General features: G+C 36.9%; 1 protein-coding gene across 1 annotated transcript in view; it reads right to left on the bottom strand.

Moving 5' to 3' along the window:
- The window catches only part of LOC109834494 (DDT domain-containing protein DDR4), a 29,845-nt gene continuing 6,694 nt past the window's right edge, over positions 1,120-24,270 (bottom strand). Inside the window, exons 3-13 of the mRNA XM_020402529.1 lie at positions 17,877-17,963; positions 17,754-17,791; positions 17,593-17,674; positions 15,531-15,575; positions 6,486-6,592; positions 6,170-6,326; positions 4,596-4,688; positions 4,337-4,460; positions 3,120-3,162; positions 2,764-3,012; positions 1,120-2,384 (exon numbers count right to left, since the gene is read on the bottom strand). Coding sequence (XP_020258118.1) covers positions 1,634-2,384; positions 2,764-3,012; positions 3,120-3,162; positions 4,337-4,460; positions 4,596-4,688; positions 6,170-6,326; positions 6,486-6,592; positions 15,531-15,575; positions 17,593-17,674; positions 17,754-17,791; positions 17,877-17,963 — 1,776 coding nt within the window. The 3' untranslated portion in view covers positions 1,120-1,633. The remainder of the gene's footprint in view (positions 2,385-2,763; positions 3,013-3,119; positions 3,163-4,336; positions 4,461-4,595; positions 4,689-6,169; positions 6,327-6,485; positions 6,593-15,530; positions 15,576-17,592; positions 17,675-17,753; positions 17,792-17,876; positions 17,964-24,270) is intronic.

Raw genomic sequence — 24,270 nt, 5'->3', positions numbered from 1 at the left:
ATTACCTCCCAGTCAAAATTTTCACTTAAAACTCAAAATTACTCTTAAAAACTCACATTCAATATACATGACTTAGTTTTTTAGTGTTTAGATCTCGTTAGGATACAGCTCACTTACCTTGAACTTGAAGTTTTTTAAGCTTATTTTTAAATTTTGTTAGTGAAAATTTAACTAGAAGGTGCTTGATTGCAATAAAAACCAACTTTAAAGGTGGTTTATGTGTAAATTAAAAATAGAAGGTGGTTTCTGTGTAATTGCCCTTTAGTTAAGGTGGTTTCTAGTTTAAAAATCCTATAATTTTTATATTGCTTAATTACTATGGAAAAAAAGTGTTTATAATATTTTCACTAAGATATTTAGTATAATTTAATGTAACAATGTCATGTTCTAATATTGTTTATTTCGGATCTTGAATTTATTAGAATGATAAATTTAAACTTTAATTATCAAAGTGAAAAATAAGCAAAACTCTAGGGTATTAGAGTAACCTTTTTATTAAAAAATAGTGTTAACTTAGAAATTAAAGTAATATTTTGATTGCACGTGCATTTGAGTAAATACTTAGAAATGATGTCGATATGCCCTTCCTTTTTTTTAAAAAACCTTTCTGACCTTAGGTTAGAAAAATGTATCTGCTTCACTTGATATTGATTCACATATATTTGTTTGTTTTTTTAATTTTACGGTGGATAAAAGGATGATCTGAGTGGACTTGTAACAAATAAAATAAAAGGAGGCAACAATTTTTTTCGAAGAAACTTTTAGCTTATAAAATCTTGTGGTCAACAAAAGATGAAGGATGTGCAGCGTAGATCCCCACACCGTAGTGACACTAAATAAACGCTGTACTACTGAGGTACATGCCCGATTGATGATTACCTAAATCATAATAATCATATAATATGTTACAATCGTATAAACAAACCATCGTTAACATGCATAATCATTTAGAACATAATAAATATTCAGACAAATTTTTATGCTCATTTAAGCGATTAACGCAAATTTTAGTCATTCAATTCAAGAATATTCAAAACTAGAAACAAGTATGCCCGCGTGCAAAGAAGAATCGTGCAACCATACTAGCACCAAGATACGAACGGGGTACTACACTAGTACTGAGACGCGGCAGACTTGAGAATCATTAGTAGCCGGCAGATATCATTACGAACTAGTGAGAACGTGCAACATCAATATCAGTATCCATCCTGAGCACAATACCAGCTTCTTATGACAATAGGAATAGCCGTTACAACAAGATCATACATTCCCCCTATATCTCATGATTAATCCTAAAGCAATACATCTAAATCTAATGACTTACATCCCCCTAATAAGGGTGAACTGAACAGCTAAAACATTCAGAGCCCATAATTCTCCACTCAACACTGTTCACAGCATCGAAAGGGGTGATATTGTACACTGAGAGGTTCCTAGGGCGTTGAAGGAAGAATCAATAGGGCGTATTCTCCTCTTCGCAATTCCGATCGTAGCGTGCCTCTCTATAGCTTATATTATGCCTCAGAACACCAACATTGCCCATCTGAAGATTCCAACACTTGAGAATCTTCTGCCATCTTAAAAAAAAAAAATGCCCGTCCACGTAAAATTCTGCACCAATGAGGCTAAATTTCTAAGGGTTATCGGTATCTTCATCCTTCGTCATGGAGTTAGGCCCATCCTCAAAACCGGTTCCTGGAGCAAGCTCATTAAGGTCTAAAAACCGCCTCCTTTTACCACCTTCCCCTTGCACAGGGCTCTCATCAGCTTTCTCTACTGATTGACCCTCCTCTTTCTCAACATCTTCATTAGGAGAATCCACATTCATTTTCTCGTCTTTCAACATTTCTTCACCATTTTCCTCGTGATCCTCAGAATCTTGGCTTGCTGTCGAAAGCTCCATATCATTACTGGCATCTGAAATTGCATCAGATGCGTTGGACTGCTCGGCCTTCTCAGACTCTGCATCAGTTTCTGACAGTTCATACTGGCGGTAGTTGAACCTGGGCTTTGTAGCCCTCTTGCTTCGTCTGAGACCCGACTTGACCTCATCAACAGATCTCTTCTTTGCTGCTCTCCTGCTTCGAGTTGGGCGTTTCTTGTATCTGTGGTTATCGTCACTATCTTCATCGCTGATACTCAACGAATCCTCCTCTTCTTCCTCTCCTTCCTCGTCTTCGTCATCATTTTCCTCCCACCGGTACTCCTCATCTCCTTCTGAGCTACTCGACACCTTCTTCTGCTTCTTGATTTTGAGGTATTCGTCATCATATACTGCTTCTCCAACAATATCATCATCGCTGTCGAAGTCTGCCTCATTATCCGAAACAGCTTCAACATAGTCCTTTTCTGAATACCTTTGAGGTCTTTTCCTCCGCCGATTACTGTATTCAAAAATAAATAATCGAAGAATGATTATATGTCAAAAATAGAAGAATCATCCAGGTCTCGTAAAGTAAAAAATAAAAGGGAAAAGGGTTTTTTTCAATATCTATCCTATCTTCCATTTTTTGAAATTAGACCCCCAAATCTTTTAGGTGTTTTGAACTATTATCCCCAATCTTCATATTTTGAAATTAGACCCCCAAATCTTTTAGGTGTTTTGAAATTAATCCCCCAACTTAGTTAAAGAAATACCCCACCCCAAATCAAACAACCGCTAACTATCATTTGGTTGATTAGTATCAAAAAATTAAATATTTGAGGGACCATATCCAATTAACGCAAGAAAGAAAGAAACAGTATAACATCTATATATTATACCTACGATCAAGAGTATCAGATTGTAGTTCACCATCAGATTCTTCATAATCAGTTGATTTTGAGGACTGTGATTCATAAGAAACTTGTTTCATGGCTTTTGAAGTGCCATTCAATCTGCCATTTGTGGATGGCTCGGGCTTACCACCACCTTCTATGGATGGATCGGGCTTACCATCACCTTCTGTGGATGTCTCGGGCTTAGCTCCACCTTCCTTTTTAATAACATGTTCAGGTGAGTCCGGTTTTTTCCTAAGATATCAAGGTAATACATGCATAGAGCTCAATACACCAACATAAGGAGAGGGAAAATATGGAAAGCAATATTACGCTAGGAACTAAAGGTCAGAGATACATACTTGGTTATTTTTATAGCTTCACTAATAGATCGGTCATAGTCATCTGCATATTTGATACATATGATTAGTCCAATGAAGTAACATATAGATTTGTACAACAAAATAGAAACATTAATTGTACTTAACAGCTGGAATAATGTTGGAAAATAATCAAAATACAAGTCTACCTCCATGTGAGGGAAAAGGGAAATGGCGCCAGGTAAAAAGATAAGGTTAATACCTGAGATAAGTCAAGGCTAAGAACAAAAATTTTAAAAAGTAAAAACCGAAAATTAGAAAGGACGGTTTGTTACTCAAAAAGAAGCAATGATGTGACGGTACATAGACAACAAGATCAAAGATTTCACAAGACCAAAGATTCAGACATGATTGATTGCTTCAACCATAACTGAAAGCAATAGTCCATTCTTAGCTTACAAGAATGGTTAAAGATTCGTTGCTGAATTTGGATCTATACAAGGTGAGATAGTAATTTATATTAGCAATCAATTCACAAGCTAATACTGCTGATCTCAAAAATGGGTTCATAGATCAAACACAGTATACAAACAGATTGAAAAACTTTTGCATCGCCTAAGGTTCTCCAGAAATTTGTGTGAGTACAAGGTTTTACTGTATTCAAAAATACACGCGTGCGCACACATAGAGGGAGGGATTGTAATTTGCAAATTGGTACATCAACATAATCTGTAAATTGCTGCAAGGTTTTCATAGCAAGGACAGGAAGCTATTGTGCAAGATGTAAAAAAATCAATTCAGAATAATCCCACATTTCCTTTCCTACTGACAATGAAGTTTGAATGCATTTGATATTATTTTTATTAATACTTTTGGAAGCGAATCTTGTATGCATCATGCTGGAAAAAGAGGAAGGCAAGGAAAAGGGAGAGGCGCCCTAAAAAAGCTCACATAAAGTGAGAAATAAGTCCTGCACTTGGAGAAGAAGGCTCGTGAGAGAAATAAACTTCCCATGAGTTATGATTTTAGAACATGTATAATCCTTGCTAATCCTTCTTCTGTGTACGAAAAAAAAAACTACTTAAAGAAAGAAAGGAAGATTTTACCACATGCTTGCTTCAAATGTATTTATTTCTAAAATCTGGCGAAAATGATTCTACATTACTAATTGAGTTAGTTGAGAAAACAGTAATTATGAGGAATATATGCAGCCTCAAGGCAAGAAAGTTTTGACCGAAACTTCTGTATAAACTTCTTACCAAAAGTGTAGGTGACAGGTTTTCTATCACGAAGGGATCGACCAGTAGAAAGTCCATCTGTAGTAACAAAGTTATCAAGAAGAAGAGCTTGTCTTTGTTGCTTTTTCAAGAGTCTTTCTTTCTTCTGCATTATCAGCCAAAAAATAATTAGCTTACGGCCATTTCATTGCATATGTTCAACCACTTCTGACAAGCAGATTAATATATGAAGAGCTGAGGGGTGGTGGTGGGGGTGGAAGGGGCATGCAGTTGAACACACCTTGTGGATTTGCTCGATCTCTGGAAGAAGGTCAATCTTCAACCGCTTTCCAAGTGCAGCTTCTGTCCTATTTTTACTTGAAATAAGCTTGTCCTGGGAAAACAGAGTAAAATGCTGAGTTAGTAAGGGGGATAGGCGGCTGTGAGGGAAATAAGATCACAGAAGGACGTGAATTTGGTCATTTAAGTTCTCCATGACAGAATGCCATGCCACTTAAAAGTGATAGAAGTGTAGAGAATATACAGATGGATCAATGATACACTGTTCATAACCAAATATATGAGAAGATTAGAGCTAAAAACGAATTGCAAGTCACAGTCTAAACAAAACATAAACTAAAAACTAAGACAATATCAGGTTGCAAAAGCCCTTTCACTGTCATCGTCCAACCCATTTCCAACGAAGTGGATTCAGTTGAAGAGCTAACTGATAAAGCATCAATATTAAGTAGAAAATAATATCTGCAATGATATACTTAACATAAATGAATAAGCAGACAAGCTCAAGTTAAATTTCTTAATTAATGTTTACTAATATTCAGTAGCACATTCAATAAAGATGGACACATTTTTATTTTATTTTATTTTTATTTCTTTTACTTTTACATAGCTTTTATAATTTCCATAATTTTCTACTTTTCATTCCATGTGATCTAGTCGATGTTAGTACGTAGGAAATGCAATAAAGATGGACGCTTCTTTTATTTTATTTTATTTTCAAGTTTTTACTTTTACATAGCTTTTATAATTTCCATAATTTTCTACTTTTCATTCCATGTGCTCTAGTCAACGTTAGTATGTAGGATTATGCCAAATAGATTCTAATCAAATTTATTTTTAATCTTTTTTATTATGTTAGCTTAATAAGTATTCAGAACCTTAGACATTTAATTTATCATACATTACTTTTGTTCAGGAATTGTTATTTCATATATCCACACATTATTTTCTATGTTATATATTTTAATACAGCATAGTATTGGTTTGACTTACACTAATTATGATAACTATAGGAAACAAAAAGTCGACCAGATAAATACTATAATACTTATTTTATCTTGTTGCTCATTTTTAGCTTTATGCTAATTTTTAACTTTACAAGCAAGTATCCATCAGTATTGTCCAGCAACCAGTATCAAGCTGCTAGCAGCCCAATTTTGTAGAATATGGGGGTTACCTAAGAGGTAAAGGTTGAATATTGGCAGAAACATAATTTTAGTTCATCGCCATTTCAGAAAATCTGAGCGGTACGCAAGAATACATGTCGATTTTGAAACATTGGCAACATCAGAAGATTGATACATGTGCACATGGACATGCACATACACTATTTACAATATTATGCACTGAACTGAGACGAAAATTTCATAATGGAACATCTACCGAACTCAACAAGACTAAAATTACTGTAAAATTTAGAAGCATGTTCTAGGAACTTCCTCGAAATTCTTTGGATATGTATCGTTTGTAGTAACCTTCTGATATATCAAAGTAATAACTAAAACACATATACCACAGGAAATGACTATAACACGCTCATAATATATCATCAGCATTACAAACACAAGAACTTACTGAGACTTCCTCAAATTCATCTAAATTTGTTGCAACTGTTTCCCACTGGTACGATACATGAGGCAGGGGTGTAGGGCCCCTTGCCTTTGCTTTTTTCACCTCAACATGTCTAATTTCGCGATACAAACGGTGCCCAATAATGGGGTCATCTTCATACCTGATGACAGGAAGATAGAAGTATGTTAAACAGTTTCGTTAATAAATATTATTTCAAAGCAATACATAAGGTGCTTCAATCCTATTTTCATGATTAAAAAATAAAGTAGTGCTTCTGAATTGATGGGCAAATATAACCACAAAGTTACATTTACTTTACCAATATGAGATTCCATGAGAATCACCACCAATCCGTTCTCTACGAAATACAGAAAGATGAATCCCATGTTTTAGAGATTTTTCTATATAACTTCTAATATCTTCTTGCTGCAAAATATAGTAATAAAAGTAAATTAGTCCATCAGCAAAAGAAATTTTAATTATTTTATGTGATCAACCGAGTAAACCATGCAGGGGAACTAGAACAGTGTGGAATGTAAAAGAACTTTGTTGATAGGATGAAGTGAAGTTCACAATGAAAATAGCAAACTTGAATAACATGGATCAAACTGGCGAACTTCGTCTAAGGCGACCCTCGCTTACATGAAATTCCAGACATATTATCCGTAAAAGAACACCTTATATTCAAAGTCCAAACTTACACTATATGCATCATCATATACAAGTGTGCATGATTATTTCTCTATAAATTATAGAATATGCACCAGTTATTGAGTGCGTCGAAAGCTCACCCCAAATATAACCAATATTTCAGATTATCGTGGCTTCAATGATAGATTCCAATGTGCTTTCAGGATGTAAGAAAATTTACTATTTTGTTTCAACTGAGGAATGGAGTAGTGATTTGAGAAATTCCTTCCACAATCTGTTATAGTATTTGATAATCCTAGAAAGCCATGAATCTCTATCACATTAGTCAGTCTAGACCAATAAAAAATGTAAGTTTGTGATGTGGAATATGAGGTTTTTACGGATCATATCTGGAATTTCATTTTGATGAAAATATTGAAGTTAGGCTTCATGAGTCCCTTGATAAGAAGATTTGTGGCCGACTGTTACGTATCTTGATGTTATCATAATTTATTAATATTATTATTGGTTTGGGCGGTGACATGATCATATATCAAATAAGATCATTAACAGTAGGAAACATCTTATAGATTTGAGAGTGCATATGTAGGTTTGTTCTATAGACAATAAATTTTCTACTAGCAATGGCAAAAGACAAAAGGAGTCCATCCAGGAAACTCCTGACCTTTGTATTCAACTGGTTAGAGGTTCAAATTTTGGCAAGAAATGGCTAGGGAATCCAATCATAGGGGACAGAATTTAGTTAAGATATTTCACAAGTTAAAAAAATGATTTGCAAGAAAAAGAAAAGGTCCAGCAAGGCAGCAACTGTGTTCTTGTCAGATATTTAGAAAAATGATATGGATTTATGGGAGTACAAATGATGGTGGTAGATTAAGAAGAATGTAAAGAAACTGAGAGAGAGAGAGAGAGAGATACGCTATTCAATGAAAAGAACAAAGAGAGGGAGAACCTCTTCAATGAAGATAATGACTTTTCCTTCACAAGACTGTCATGAAAAAGACCTTGGTAACTTTTGATTCTACACTTACAGAAATTGTTAGAATTAAGTATTGGGTTACCGGATTAAGACTCAATAACCTATTACCCATTTGTAATACTATATATTTGGAGCCATGAGGAGAAACCCTAATATGATTCTGATTTACCATTTCAACATGGCATCAGAGTCGTCACTCTCCAAACCCTAACAAAAAAAACTACTCCAGCTCCGAACCCTAGCCGTCGCTCGAAGCCACCCTCTGATCTTGTGTTCGCTGTCGTCCTTAACCGTCGTCATCATCGTCTGTCCGAACCAGCAGCCGCGCCTTCGCCGCCTCAGATCTTCAGTTTCGTTGCGCCGTTCTTCATCCGGCCGTCTCACCGTCTACGGTCGAAGAGGCCTAAGATCGTGAGCTCCATCATCTTCAGATCTTGTGCTCGTAGTCCTTAGTCGCCATCCGTCGTCTACTCTTGCCGCCGACGGTCTGTCGCTCATACTCTTGCGGCCGACGTCATATCGGCATGCGCTAGACGTTGCCGTCGTCGTCGCCCTCTTACCTTTTTTTTAGCCGCTGCTTTTTTTTTGTGTTCATCGCCCGACCGGGCTGTCATTTGTGTTGTGTTTATTTGTTTGGGTTTGGGCCTTTTTTGCTGGGCCTGATTTGTGAAAGGAGAGGAGTGATGTATTCTTGATTAGGGTGTAAGGGTCTACAGATTTAAAAAAAAACAAATATATATATAAAGAATATATATATATATTAAAAAAAACTAACCTTCGGGTTCCTGAAACTGACCTTCTGGTTTTCTGTTCAAACATTCGGGTTCTAACACAGGTTCTAACCTTCGGGTTCTATTCTAACATTCGGGTTTCTGTTTTAAACATTCGGGTTTTATACAAGAAGATTATGATCCTCCTGCTACTGTACTATCCTATTCTGTAACAATGACAGGATCTGACATCTCTTCTGCGGCTACTATTACCCCTACTACTGCTGAGATCTTTGCCCCAAAATTGTATTGGGGACCACGGTGAAGTTAAATGGCACCAACTATCTACTTTGGGCACAAACCTTTCACATCTTCATTGATGCTCAGAATAAATTAGTTCATCTTCTGGCCCTACCTCCCGCATCTACAGATCCTACGTAACCCACATGGATCTCTGCTGACTGTTGTGTAATGATTTGGCTTCTTAATAGCATGGAAGCCTAGATTAGTAGCAGTGTCATGTTCTTGAACACTGCTAAGGAGATGTGAGATAATTTAACAATTATGTACGAGAATAAGAAAAATGCATCTCGTGTTCGAGTTGTATGAACGCATTTTCTCTCTTCAACAGGACGATTGCTCTGTACCTGAATACTTTGGTGAGCTGAAAAGTCTAATCGATGAATTAGAGATGCATCAGCCCGTCGTTACAAATGCACCAACTCTGTTGGGATATCGTAGGGACATTGTGCAGACATTGTGGAAGGACTAATCATATCTCTGAGAAGTGTTGGGAGAAGTTTGGTCGCCCTGATGAGCCCAGATTGCTGATATTACACCTACCTTTGTTGATTCTCCGATAACTACTTCTGCTCCCTCCACTGTTCAGATTTCGCAAGCTGAGTATGACCAGTTGCGTCAACTCGAGTCCTCTCAGAATAGTCATTCTGTTACTCATACATCCTCTTCAGGTATGGATGCCTACATTGCCTCTCCTCACAGGCCATGGGTATTAGATTCTGGTGTCTCTTCTCATGACAGGTATAAAAGATCACTTTGTTTCTTTAAACCTTTCTGACAAGTTTTCATCGGTCCGCATTGCTGATGATACATATTCTCCAGTTCTTGGTGATGGAGTAGTCCATGCTACTTCATCACTGACCCTTACTAACGTCTTATATCTTCTAAAATTTCTTGTCAGTTTACTGTCCATCAGTCAGTTCACCAAACACAACTGTAAAGTAATATTTTTCCTTCTTATTGTGTTTTTCAGGACCTAGCAACTGAGATGACGATTGGTTCGGGGCATGAGAGAGGAGGTATGTACTATTTGGACGATAATACGTCCGTTACTGGTCTTGTTACAGAAAAATATGATCATCCTTGACTATGGCATCAACGCCTTGGTCATCCCTCGTTATCGAAGCTTAGATCTATCATTTCTATCCAATCTTCTTTTTCTTCCTTAGGTTGTGAGTTTTGTAAACTAGGTAAGCACCATCGTGCTACCTATCCGAGTCGTATTGATAAACATAGTAATTCTACGTTTGAGTTAGTCCATTCTGATGCTTGGGGTCCTTGTATACCTTCAGTGAAAGGTTACAGATATTTCCTTGTCTTTATTGATGACTTCTCTTGCATGACTTGGCTTTATCTATTAAAAGAGAGATCTGTGGTTTCGACTGTTTTTGAAATATTTTACAAAGAAATCAAAAACTAATTTTCCACCTCTATTCGTATCCTTCGTACCGATAATGCATTAGAATACATGAAAAATGACATCTCTCGTTTTTGTGTAAATATTAGTATTATCCATCAAACTTCATGTTCTCACACTTCACAACAAAATGGAGTTGTTGAGACTTGAGAGGTAGTATAGACACATTTTAGATGTTGCTAAAACCCTGATGATACATATGCATGTTCCAAAGTATTTGTGGTCTAATGTTGTTCTCAGTGTATGTTTCCTGATCAATAGGATGCCCTCCTGTTCTTAATGGTACAATACTGTTCACCAACCTTTATCCTGACAAAAAACCTTTTCTTGTGGTTCCTCGTGTTTTTTGTTGTACTTATTTTGTTCAGGATTTATCTCCAAGACTGGATAAACTATCTCTATGGTCTATTAAGTGTGTCTTTGTAGGCTACTCGTGTACTCAAAAAGGTTATCGGTGTTATAACCCATCCACCAGGAGATATTGTGTCTGCAGATGTAACTTTTTTGAGTCTGTTTCATACTTCTCCTCGGCTGGTTCATCTCCACCTATCAATCCATCTGTGCTTATTCCGTCTCCTACTACTGTTCCATTATCTGCTTCCATTCCTTCTGCTAATGAATCTTCTCCAGGACTACAAAATGTCTTCACTATACCATCTGCACCACCGCCACTACTAACGTATTGTCGTCGTCCAAAAGTTTCTATCCCTCTCTCTGTTCCAGCCGAACAGTCATCTCCCGTTGCAAGTCTGTCTCCTTCTAATATTTTAATTTCCTCCGATCTGGATATTCTAATTGCTCATCGGAAAGATAAACGGTCTTGTACTAATCATCCTATATCTAATTTTGTTTCTTATGACCGTCTTACTCCCTCTTCTCATCAGTTTGCTTTGTCCTTGTCCACTATATCTCTACCCAGGTCTTATGAGGAGGTCGTGTTAGTTCCTGCTTGGAAACAGGCCATGGATGATGAGATTAATGTACTTGTTTCTAGAAGGACTTAGGATCTTGTATCTTTTCCGACGGGTGCTACTGTGGTTGGTTGTCGGTGAGTTTATACCTTCAAATATCACACAGATGGTTCGATTGATCGATATAAAGCTCGTCTTGTTGCTAAGGACTATACTCAAACCTATGAGGTCGACTATCTTGAGACGTTCTCTCCCATAGCCCGTCTCAATTCTATTCGCCTACTTTTTTCTATGACTGTTAATCTGGACTGGATAATGTTTCAGCTGGACATTAAAAATGTCTTCCTATATGGTGACTTGCAGGAGGAAGTCTATATGGAGCAACCTCAAGTGTATGTTGCTCAAGGGGCGAATACTGTCTGCAAGCTTAAAAAAACGATTTATGGTCTCAAACAGAGTCCACGGGCATGGTTTGAGAAATTCAGTATTACTATATCGGGTGTCGATTTCAAATGATGTCAGTCTGATCAGTTCGTCTTTATCCGGCGCACTACATCTGGTCTGGTGATTCTGGCAGTATATGTTGATGACATCTTGCTAACTAAGAGTGATATTGCTGCCTTAGCAGAGACTAATGAGTACTTTTCACGTCACCAAAGATATGGAAAAACTTAAATACTTTCTTGGAATTAAGATTACATATCAAAATAACCGTTTGCTTCTATCTCAAAGGAAATATGTATTGAACTTATTAGAAGAGATGGGCCTTTTGGGGTGTAAGCCAGCAAACACTCCTATGGAGGTGAATGTGGATTTGTGGCGTGATAATAGTCCTCTCCTAGATGATGCATGCTGATATAGGAAATTGATTGGCAAGATCTATCTTACTGTGACCAGATCTGATATTACCTTTGCAGTGAGAGTACTGAGCAGGTTTATGCTAAACTTAGAGAGGTTCACTGAACTATTGCTCTAAGAATTTTAGCTTATGTTAAAAGTTGTTCGGAAAAAGGATTACTATATAAGAAACATTGGCATTTACACATCTCTGTCTATTCTGATGCTGGGTATACGGGCGATATTGGAGATAGAAAATCTACTTTTAAATTTTGTACCTTTATTGGAGAAAATCTGGTTACTTGGAGCAAGAAACAAGATGTAGTATCTGGATATAGTGCAGAGACAGAATACAGAGCTATGGCTCACACTGTTTGTAAGATGATATGGTTACAGAAGCTGCTGACCGAGCTTGGTTTTACTCAGCCTGGATCTATGTCTATGCATTGTGATAATCAATCTGCTATCCATATTGCAAAGAATCCGGTGTTTCATGAGAGAACTAAGGCCATTGAAGTTGATTGTAATTTTGTCAGAGATGCTTGGGAAAAGAAAGTGATCTCTCTTCAATTCACTCTGTCTACAGAACAGTTAGCTAACATTCTTACTAAAGCTACTTCACCTAAGATGTTTTTCATTCTGTGTAACAAGCTGGGCATGATTGATATATATGCTCCAGCTTGAAGGGGAGTGTTAGAATTAAGTATTGGGTTATCGGGTTAAGACCCAATAACCTATTACTCATTTGTACTCCTATATATTTGGAGCCATATATTTGGAGCCATGAGGAGAAACCCTAATATGATTCTGATTTACCATTTCAACAGAAATAATTATGGTAACTAAGCTAATCCTAAGAAGGTCTTGAGTCATGTCGAGCAACACGATGTAGCTAACCTGAGATGATTTATTAAAACATTCATTTAAGAAAGAAACTTTTTCGAACAAGGGAGTACACTGAAATTTGTAGTTACTCCAAAGAACATGAAGATCAATCAGGCTGGATAATATAAGGGGGAAAGTCTAAACTGATATCATCATTCAGTTGCACCAACTGGTGCACTAATTCAACTTGTAATGAACTTTCTATGACATGGTAACACCAAAATAGATACATGCACCAGAATTGGAGCAAAGTTGAAAGCAATTTTAGTCTCTGTTAAAGTGCCTTCCATCATATCAAAACACGGAACTGATGGTTAGGGTTATAATTTAATATTATAACATATTTTGCACAGGTTGAGTGTCCTTAACTATGGACCGAAACATGGACTCATGCAATAGTAACTTTTTTATAAATCCACTTGATTAGTGGAAGTTGAACTCACTCAGATACCACTTTAAAAGTCATTTCCACAGCATTAAAACTCTGAACTTATGAGAGAGTTGAGGGTTATAACATTTTTAAGCTCTTTCCACAGCATCAAAACTCCAAAGTTGTGTGATAGTTGAGAGTTCTAAAAATAGACCAATCTGCAAAGACGTGTTTGAGTAGAAACTAACAATTTATAATCCATACCATAACTTTGAAGTTTTGATGTAGTGGAAGGACCTTTAGCATGATAACAGAGCAACCCAATTTCAAATCCCATCAGACACGCATGTCAAACGAATTTATAAAAGTCTACACTCTGTGGAAAAAGGGTCCAAATTCACGTCCATGAAAAAGACACTAAACTTTTGAGTACATATTAGAATATAAAATTATAACCCTCAACCATTTCCAAAATTTCAAAGTTTTGGTGAAGTGAAGGGACATTTAATATGGTATCATAGCCAATGTTTTAGAAAGGGTAAGATGCCTCTAGGCACCAAACCTGGCATCGCCTAGGCGGTTTTTTCACTTCATTATTTAAGGCGCCTACTTCTAAAATGAGAAGAAGAGAGAATAGGGAGAAAGAAAGAAGAAATATAGATAAAGAGAAAAAGATAATGAAGTAGATTAACTTATAAATGTAATTGTAAAAAAAGTAAAATAATAAGTTAATAAGGAATAAAAGTTGCCTTCTTGCAAGTATATATAGTAATCAAAGGCGACTGCAACTGTTGGGATCCTAGAAAATGGTCTAAAACCAAAGAATGGCTGAGCGAAGACAATGAAACAAGATTTTTCCCCCTCTTTTGATACCCTAGCTTCAATGTTTTATACAAGTTGGATTGGGCCATCGTGTTTTGATTTGATCTATTTTGTCCAGGCCTATTTTCTTTACATGTTAAATAGAAACCCCTCTAAAATATATGAATAAATAAAATATGGAGCATAGTTGCAACTGGTAATCAGTAAGTTTGACCGAACAATGACTCATGTAGATAACGCATCTGCTATTCACTTTTTTCACTAGTTAAATTAGATTACTACTCTGCCTTCATTTCCATTGAAAATTTGGTTTAGTAATAACATTAAAGGACTATTATGACCAAGCACCAAGCAGGTGCTAGAATCATCTTACACGCGTTAATCTTCAAGCCAAGACAGTCTCATGCCGAACAAAGAGTACATAAACTACAGTATTCTCCCAAGCACTAGCATGCTCTAACCTTATCTGAAGATCATAAATAAAGAAATAAAAGGTCCTCTACAGATTTCCTTCATCTAAATTAGGCCACAGAATGAATAGCTTTTCTGATTTCACGGATTGAAACACTTCCTGTTCAAATTCTAGCCTTAGTTTTTCATCCATCCTACCCTTCAAATTAGAATAAGCAAGAATGGAAGAAAAACTCTTCACTTTCTTACGACTACTATGTGTTCATCTTGCATCGAAGGATTATCTCCTGCCTTCTGCAGTAGTAAAAGTAGATAGGATAAAACAAGTGACACTGACACATACTCGCATGTGAAGAACTATTCTCTAGGAAGCATTGCTCAGGCAAGACTAAGGAATCCATATCAGAGTTCTTTCAAATTTTGGGGGTTCCTTGTCTAGGAACAACGCTAGCACATAGTTTGCAGGCTACATAGCTGAGCTAAAACGATCAGACCCTTCAATAAATTGCTTCATTATCTTCTTCATTTTCTTTTTTATGTAGTTTAAGTATTGCGTGATTATCTCTCTTCCTAGAACTATAGTCAAAGGATGGATGGGACATAATGTTGTGCATATCTACATACTTGACATGTATGTACTGTGTATATTTGAGGACTGGGGCATCATCCATGCATTCCATATCCAGGAAATGCATGAGAATCCTAACAGATATGATTCAGGTCAAATCTTGCAAGCTATTTGTGATATTAGTTAATTGTAGCTTTGAAACACTGCACAATCATTAAGGTAGAATAAACAATTAAATCTTTTAGTCAATTTATTAAAGGAAATTTGGAAATGTCAATGTTTTTAAAAGCTAGCGTGCTATAACCTTATCTGAAGATCATAAATAAAGAAATAGAAGATCCTCTACAGATTTTCCTTCGTCTGAATTAGGCCACAGAATGAATAGCTTCTCTGATTTAATGGATGAAACACTTCCTGTTGAAGTCATAACCTTAGTTTTTCCTCCATCCTACCCTTCAAACTAGAATAAGCAAGAATGGAAGAAAAACTCTTCATTTTCTTACCACTACTATGTCTTCATCGTGCATCCAAGGCTTATCTCCTGGCTTCTGCAGTAATAAAAGCAGATAGGATAAAACAAGTGACACATACTTGCATGTGCTTAGGCAAGACTAAGGCATCCATGTCATAGTTCATTCAAATTTTGGGGGTTCCTTGTCTAAGACCAATGGTAGCAAGTAGTCTATAGCCTGCATAGCTGAGCTAAAATGATCAGATCCTTAAATAAATTTCTTGATTATCTTCTTCTTTTTCTTTTTTGTGTAGTTAAGTATTGCATGATTATCTTTCTCTTCCCATAACCATAGTCAAGCGTGGATGTACATAATGTTATGCAAATCTATATACTTAAGTGTAGTGTGTATATATTTGACTGGGGCATCATCCGTGTGTTTCATATACGGGAAATGCATGAGAATCCTAACAGATATGATTTATGTCAAATCTTGAAAGCTATGTGTGATATTAGTTAATTGCCGCTTTGAAACACTAGAATCATTAATAGAAGTAAAAAAAATTAAAATTTTTAGTCAATTTTATGAAAGGAAATCTGGAAATGACGAAATGTATAACATGTGGTTACTGGTTAAGCACCCACCCGAATATCACAAAATGAAGTCATGACATAAGGTCTTGTGAGACATTGTTATTCAGCTAAATTCACCGCCAAACTCAGCAGACTGTTTATCTTTCGTCACTTAAGCATAATAAAACTGCAGGAGTCTCTTCATAAAGGGAGAAAAAAAGAAACTTTTTTCCCTTAAACGAAACACCCTTCCCCTTTTCTCTATATTTCTCTTCCAGCTATGCTTATCCTCTTACAACTTTCACAGGTTCTTCCTTCTGGTGTATCCACGGTTGCTAAAAACTTTTCCTTTGGTACAGAATCGACTTGTTTGGCTTTTAATCCTCCTTGAACTCTAGAATACCTGAGATCCTAGACCACAAATTTTTCTGCATTCTAACTCACTTTTAAGTTGACTGCATAGATTACACATTGAAACATCCCCCAAACAATGAGAATTTAAATTTCTGGAATATGTAAATCACAAAGCCAACAACCTAGACTAAATAATACTCCCAGAGTTCAGGCAATAAGAAAAGCTCAAACACAAATAAATTTATAAGAAAAGAAAATAATTTTTTTAGGCATAATCATAGATGATGAATCCTGCCTACTCTTGAATGAGTTCAAAATCACCATCATCCAATAGTTTTCCCACCAAAATGGGTCAACAATTGATATGACCAAAATAATAGCCCCGATTTTGTGACAGGCCATCCGTGTCTATATCAACCCGCTATGTGTCAATTTTCTGGATAAAGCAACTATATTAGCAAAAGAGAGATCTACCATAGAACCCAATTCAGCAGTCATGAAAGTAAGGAGGAATCCTGAAAATGACCATCCACTAGGTTGACCAGCAGAAGATCTAAAATAATGAAATTGCCACGGGCAATAATAAAGACCTTTCTGGCTCAACAAGCAAAAGAGACCAATGTATCACAATTTTGGCAAAAATGAAATCTAAAAACCACTAAGAAATAAAGGATAAGATGGAGGTATAATGTCCAACTGCCAAATGAAAACAGCCCAGTAAGCCCCAACTTGTGGAGGAACCCGATTATCCTCATTATCTGAATTTATAATTAACTTGACTAGTTTGAAGAAGTGAAGTAAAGGTAAAAAAAAACATCTTGACCAAAGGGGCCATACAGGCATAATAGAAAGTACACACAAACAGGATTACAAACATTTCTTGGGTCATTCAGCATAAAATCTAAGAGATAAAATAAATTTGGAGTAATATAGAGGTTTCAGACAAATTTAAATAAAGCCAAAATTATGGTTTGCCTTGATTTCTGAGGTTGTGTTTACAGATATTTCGCTTAATTAGTTTAACAAATGAAAAGTGCCATTTTCTTAAAAATGGGAGCTTCCGGTTAATAAGTTAATACAACAGAAAGGAACAAGCACAAGGTTAATGGAACTGTACAAAGTTCTGTGTTGCACAGAAATGCGGAAGAAAGAAAACATGCAAGCATAGCACTTAATAGAAAAGATACCTCAACACGGATATCGCATAATGCTTTCAAAATCAATACACGAGTCGCAGGTTCAAGAGTTTTATATGTCTCAACTTCCGCCCTAAAGAGTCAGCATCCCAAAAAAAAGCATCAGAATTATCTTTTAAAGTTCAAGAGCCACGGTAATCAGGAGAACTCACCCATGAGAGGCAACAATTGGAATATCTCCCTCAGCAACCTGTGTAACAAATCCTATTAGCCCATGACTTTAGAAAACAGAACAGCACACTAAAATGATTTCAAATGTTGGGAATATAGCATACCCAATGCCACCAATCTCTCAACTTCCTGCATAACACAGTAACCCATGTGGCCCGACCTAAAGCCATGCGAGTAACTGGTGGGATTGCCTACAAAAGTAGAAACGTAACAAAGACAAGTTCAATGCTATAAAATGTAATAAAAATGATTGATCTGACATCCTTTTGTAGTCAGAATTACTGGAAAATAATTCATGAATTTCGCTTATATATGCAATATAATTAGTGTATACTTTCTTGTATACAACAACAAAGCGTCTATGCCAAAATTTTGGGGTCCGCTCAAAGTTACAGAAAGCGCTAAGGGCCCTAGCCATCGACCCGACGCCTAGAGCCTCGGAGCTTTCTATTTTTTATTTTTTAATTACAATCAATATTATCAAAAGCGTTGGGCACTGCTAGGTGCAACGCCTAGCGCCTAGGTGCTAGGCCTAAGATTTTTTTTTGTTTAAGTGGTGGCCCAGGAGGTTTTGCTGAAGGTCACTGGTTTTGGAGGAAGTGTTCATAGTCGGTGGAGGAGTTTAGATGAGGTTAGGATGTGGAGGCAATAGAGGAAATCACGACCAAGGCCTAGAGATGCAGCCTGCATAAGCTGTCTCCGCTCCCCTAGACGCTCTCAAGACCTAGGCAAGCGAAGCCTAGACAGCCTAGGTGCTGCCTAGGTCTAGGTAGGAACCTAGGCGGGTAAGGCGAGATCTTTTTAAAACATTGTTCGCTACATGAATCTTATTCCTCTATTTAGTTCTATTATAGGCCATCAATCTGTTAGAATAACCACGTGCCTACTTATCATTGCATCAAGGTGGCATCAACACAACGCATAGCGGTGGGGACACCCCAATGAATATTCTTTAGAATTAGTAGGGGCAGTAAGCATAAGACTTAATCTGATATATATGATATACCTTTTTGCATCATCTCCCAATTCATATTCATTAGTAATCATTTATTAGCGTATCTCCAAAATGCTCAATGGAAGCTCATAGGATGTCCAACCTACGAGCAGTGTTATCAATGCGAGAGATACAATGCAGGGCTCAAAGTCCCTTTACACTCGCATGCACAAGGTGCAACGCAAGGCGCCTGCCCGAGTGAAGCTAGACACACCGCGTACATAATTTTTCAAGATAGATAATCAAGCATGAAAGAACATGTTTATGAATTCACATAAAAGGATAAATAATATTCCTACTTATCATTGCATCAAGGTGGCATCAACACAACGCATAGCGGTGGGGACACCCCAATGAACATTCTTTAGAATTAGTAGGGGCAGTAAGCATAAGACTTAATCTGATATATATGATATACCTTTTTGCATCATCTCCCAATTCATATTCATTAGTAATCATTTACTAGCGTATCTCCAAAATGCTCAATGGAAGCTCATAGGATGTCCAACCTACGAGCAGTGTTATCAATGCGAGAGATACAATGCAAGGCTCAAAGTCCCTTTACACTCGCATGCACAAGGTGCAACGCAAGGCGCCTGCCCGAGTGAAGCTAGACACACCGCGTACATAATTTTTCAAGATAGATAATCAAGCATGAAAGAACATGTTTATGAATTCACATAAAAGGATAAATAATATTACTACTTAATCATAATATAATGTCTTTGTTAAGATTTGGAGAGAAAATAGTTTCTTAAGAGAGTTTTCACTCACTCTATACTTTATTATTTATAGAGATGGATTAGTTACAAATTAGTCTCACAGGCAACGTGAGAATAAACTAATGTTACACTAATACTCATACTCTCTTCTAACACTCCCCCTCAAGCTGGAGCATATATCATGCATGCTCAGCTTGTCACAAATAAAATCAACATGTGTTCGAGTAAGTGGTTTTGTAACAATATCTGCCAACTAATGTACCAACTGATGTACTGTCGATACATATTTTGCCGTGATGATTTTGTCCTCGAGCTTCTTGCGAATTACATGATAGTCGACTTCAATGTGCTTAGTTCTCTCATAAAACATGAGATTCTCAGTAATGTGAATTGTTGTTTTCTTATCGCCATATAGACTCATGGGATATTCTGGAGGGAGACCAATCTCTGCCAATAGGTCTCTGATCTAGACCATCTCTAGTGTCACGTTTGCTATAGCTCTGTATTATGATTCTGCACTGAATCGAGACACAACACTTTGCTTTTAACTCTTCCATGACACCAGATTTCCTCCGAGAAAAACACAATATCCAGTAGTCGATCTCCTGTCAAAAGGACATCCAACCCAATCTGCATCAGAGAAGCCTGCAACTCTGGTGTGTCCTTGATCTGAGTAGAGAACTTCTCATCTTGTAACCTTTTTCAAGTACCTCAAAATTTTCATTACTGCATTCAAGTGAGTAGTTCTTGGTGTGGACAAGAACTGACTCACAACACTGACTGCGAATGTGATGTCAGGTCTGATCACCGTCAAATAATTCAGTTTCCCCACTAATCTCCTATACTGCCCAACATTCTCAAGAAGCTCCCTCTGGTCTAGTAATAGTTTTGAGGTCACATTCATTGGAGAATCACTGCTTCTGCATCCTAACATTTCGGTTTCTGAGAGCATGTCCAGAACATACTTCCTTTGTGATAGAAGAATACCCTTCGTTGACTTTGCAACGTCAATGCCTGGGAAGAATTTTAGGGAACCAAGATCTTTAGTTTAAAAATGTGTCTGTAAATACTTCTTCAGGCTGTCAATACCAGAAGCATCATCCTCTGTAATTACAATGTCATCCACATAGACAACTAGCAGAATTCGTTTCTCATTCTGAAATCTCTAGAAGACAGAGTGATCTTTTTTGTGCACGATAAAGCCCAAATTCCTGAATAACCGATACAAAACGTCCAAATCAGGCTCTCAGAGACTGTTTCAGATCATAGAGTGATTTTTTCAGCCTATACACCTTCGCATTCTCCCCCTGAGCAGCGAAACCTAGTGGTTACTCCATGTAAACCCCCTCATCTAGAATATCATTAAGGAATGTATTCTTAATGTCTAACTGATGAAGTGGCCAGTGGTTTGTCACTGCTAATGAAATAAAATTCCGAACATATCATTTTTGTCACCAGAGAAAAAGTATATACGTATACAAGCCATACACCTGTGAATAGCCTTTAACAACCAGTGCTAAAATTCCATCAGGATTTAACTTGACAATGTACACCCACTTGCAGCCGACGACAACTTTCCTGGTGGAAATGGGACCAAATCCTAAGTCTCATTTTACTGCAAGGCCCTCATTTCGTCCTATATCGTTTGGTTCTAACTTGGAATAGACAGGACTTCTGACACATTCTTAGAAACCAAATATGAGTCGAGAGAAGTAACAAAAAATCGAAAGGTAGAGGATAGGCGATCATAGGAGACAAAGTTAGAACTAGGATGTTAAGTACAAGTTTGTATCCCTTTTCAAAGTGCAATAAGAAGGTCTTCCGCAGAAGGGGTTAAATTTGCACTTACTGATTCAGGTTCTTCGGGTGGAGGACGTGGTGTTGAGGCCGACGTTGGCACAAGAGCAGGAGCATAATGACGATGATAAACTTGAATTGGATCATTAAACTTAGTCGAGTCTTTGCTAGTAGAGCAAATAGTATTGTCAGCGGATGAACCACCACTGTTAACCAATGACTCTAACAGGATTAAATAATCATACTCATCCGATGATAATGGAGATGAAGAACTAGAATGACCGGGTTTATCTTCAAAGAATGTTACATCAGCAGATAACGCAAGACGATTGAGTAACGAACAGAAATACTTGTAATATTTATGTTTTTAGGAGTAGCTAAAAAAATATCTTTAATAGACCGAGAGTCAAACTTTTGTTTATTTGAACTATGATTATGAACAAAGCACAAAAAACCAAAAATCTTTAGAGGAAACATAAAGAGATCATCGTTGGAGTATAGAACTTTGAAAAAAAAATTATCTTGCAGACCAGAAGATGACATTCGATTAATCAAGTAACATGCTGTTAAGATAGCTTCCCTCCAAAATTCTTTGGGAACGTGACGATGGAATAGCAAAGTCCGAGCAATATCAAAGAGATGTCTATTCTTTCGTTCAACAACTCTATTTTGTTGTGTAACACAAGAAGACTGATAAAGGATTCCATGTTGTTTAAGAAAACTAGTGAAGTTGTCATCCAAATATTTCTTTGCATTATCAGATCAGAAAATTTTTATTGAAGTCTTGAATTGATTGACTATTTCAAAATAAAAGAGTTTAAAAGTAAAAAAGACTTCAGACCTAGACTTGAGAAGATAAATCCAAGTAACACGAGAGTGATCATCCACGAAACTGATAAAGTATCGAAATCCCAATTTAGAAGTTATTGGGCGTAGCCCCCAGACATCAGAATGAACAAAATTAAATGGCTTAGCAGCCCTCTTATTGACTCGATTAGGATAAGATACACGATAGTGTTTGCCAAGTTAACACGACTCACGCTCTAATGAGGAAAGAGATTTGAACTGAGGATTTAGAAGCTTGAGAACAGAGAGATGGATGCCCTAGCTGACAGTGATATTATAGAGCTGATGAGTTTCCAATACAAGCTAACTGTTTGGCGCCCAAGTCCAATTTATAATGGTCATTCTGCTCATGTCCTGACCCAATCGTTTTCCTCATGATCAGGCCCTAAAAGACACAATGTGGGGAAGAATATCACAATACAGTTTAATAATTTAGTAATCTTACTAACAGATAAAAGGTTATAGGAAAAACTAGGAAGATAGAATACGAAGGAAGGGAAAGACTCAGGGTAGGATTGGTATTGCCAACACCCTAAACAGATGTACGTGAACCATCAGCTAATATAACTGAATTAGATGTAGGAGAGAAAGAGGACAATATATCTTGGTTCCCAGTTATATGTCCAGTGACACATGTGTCTATAATCCAAGTATGAGACGAAGACGATGTAAGTAAAAATAAAGGGGTACATGCACTTTTGAGAGTAGCGGATAAATAAGAAGACAATGTTTGTGAACTTTAGTACTGCTGAAATAATTAAAATAGATGAAATTGACAATGACGATCCGCATCATGAAAGAGTGATTATGGTTGAATTTCACTATCAGATGAAGTGAGGTTGTCCTGAGTCATCATGTAAGCACCATTGGCCTTCCTTTTTTCTAATTTAGGACAATTATATTTGAGATATCCTGGCTGATGACAGTAGTTACAAGTCTTTACCGAGTGATCGTCATGAGCATGTCTGCCATGAGATGGACCTCCACGACTACCTCGTTGATCACCTCGGCCTCCAGAACGATCAGTGTGGTAACCTCCTCTCCCTTCAAAGTTTTCTTTACCTCTTTCAGAACTACCAATATGACTTCCTCGCCCATAAGACTGCCAACTCTGAGTGGCAAGCGCAAAACGATCCGCAGTGGATATGAGTAGCTGTGCAGGAATAGCGTTCTTCAGAAAGTGATAAGTCTCAACCAGTAAACTAATGGCGGAGCTTCCCATAATTTGTGGTCGAGTAGAGGAGTAAATAGAATTTAGGGTGCCCAAGTAGGTGAGTATCATAAGTTTATTCTATTGGTTCTGCATTTGTTTTACATCCCCAGTAATAGAAAAAATTTGATGAAGTTCCTCAACCAGATGATTAAACTCACATTAATGATTATCCATGGGTTTACCATCCAATTTCTTACGAAACAACTCTTGAATTACTTCATATGCCCGATTAATATTATTGCTACCCCCATAGAGATCTTGCAAAAAACACCAAAGTTCCTTTATTGTCATATAATAAAGAATTAAATCCTGAATTTTAGGCTCTATAGTATTAAGAAATTAATGTAAGAGGACACTATCATCCAATATCTAAAATTTTGATGCCGGAGTAGGAGGGTCTGTCAACAAATGGCCAGTTTTGCCTCGGCCTGCCACGTAGATTTCAATAACATGCTTCCACTGAAAATAGTTAATTCCATCAAGTTTTTGGTCTGTGATTGTACCAGAAAATATCTCCGAAACTTTCATCTGGCCCGTTAACTAAGAATTCTTGAGTTCTTCAGATCCGGCCATCATGAAACAAACGAGTAGAGTTCAAAACAATATCCTCCACAAGTTGTACTCCAAAATAGAAACAATCAAAGTATGCCCAAGTTTAAGAAAATAAGTCTTGAATTAGCCAGTAGGCTGAACAAGTCCAAGAACCCGAAGGTTTAATTTTGAACCTGAAGGTTAAAGTGCAAGAAACCGAAGGTTAACATGAAATCCGAAGGTTAAAGATCAAGAACCCGAAGGTTAAGATGAAACCCGAAGGTTTTTTTATTTTATTTATTTATTATTATTTTTTTAAGGACAACTCGCAGATCTGATTCAGATCCGAATACAAAAAGAGAGCGACGGACATGACGGTGGTGAGTGAAGGCCTC

The sequence above is a fragment of the Asparagus officinalis genome, chromosome 3, assembly GCF_001876935.1.
Source record: "Asparagus officinalis chromosome 3, Aspof.V1, whole genome shotgun sequence".
NCBI classification, from domain to species: domain Eukaryota; kingdom Viridiplantae; phylum Streptophyta; class Magnoliopsida; order Asparagales; family Asparagaceae; genus Asparagus; species Asparagus officinalis.
Note: the sequence above shows the minus strand (reverse complement) of the source record. Positions and strands in the feature narration are given on the sequence as shown.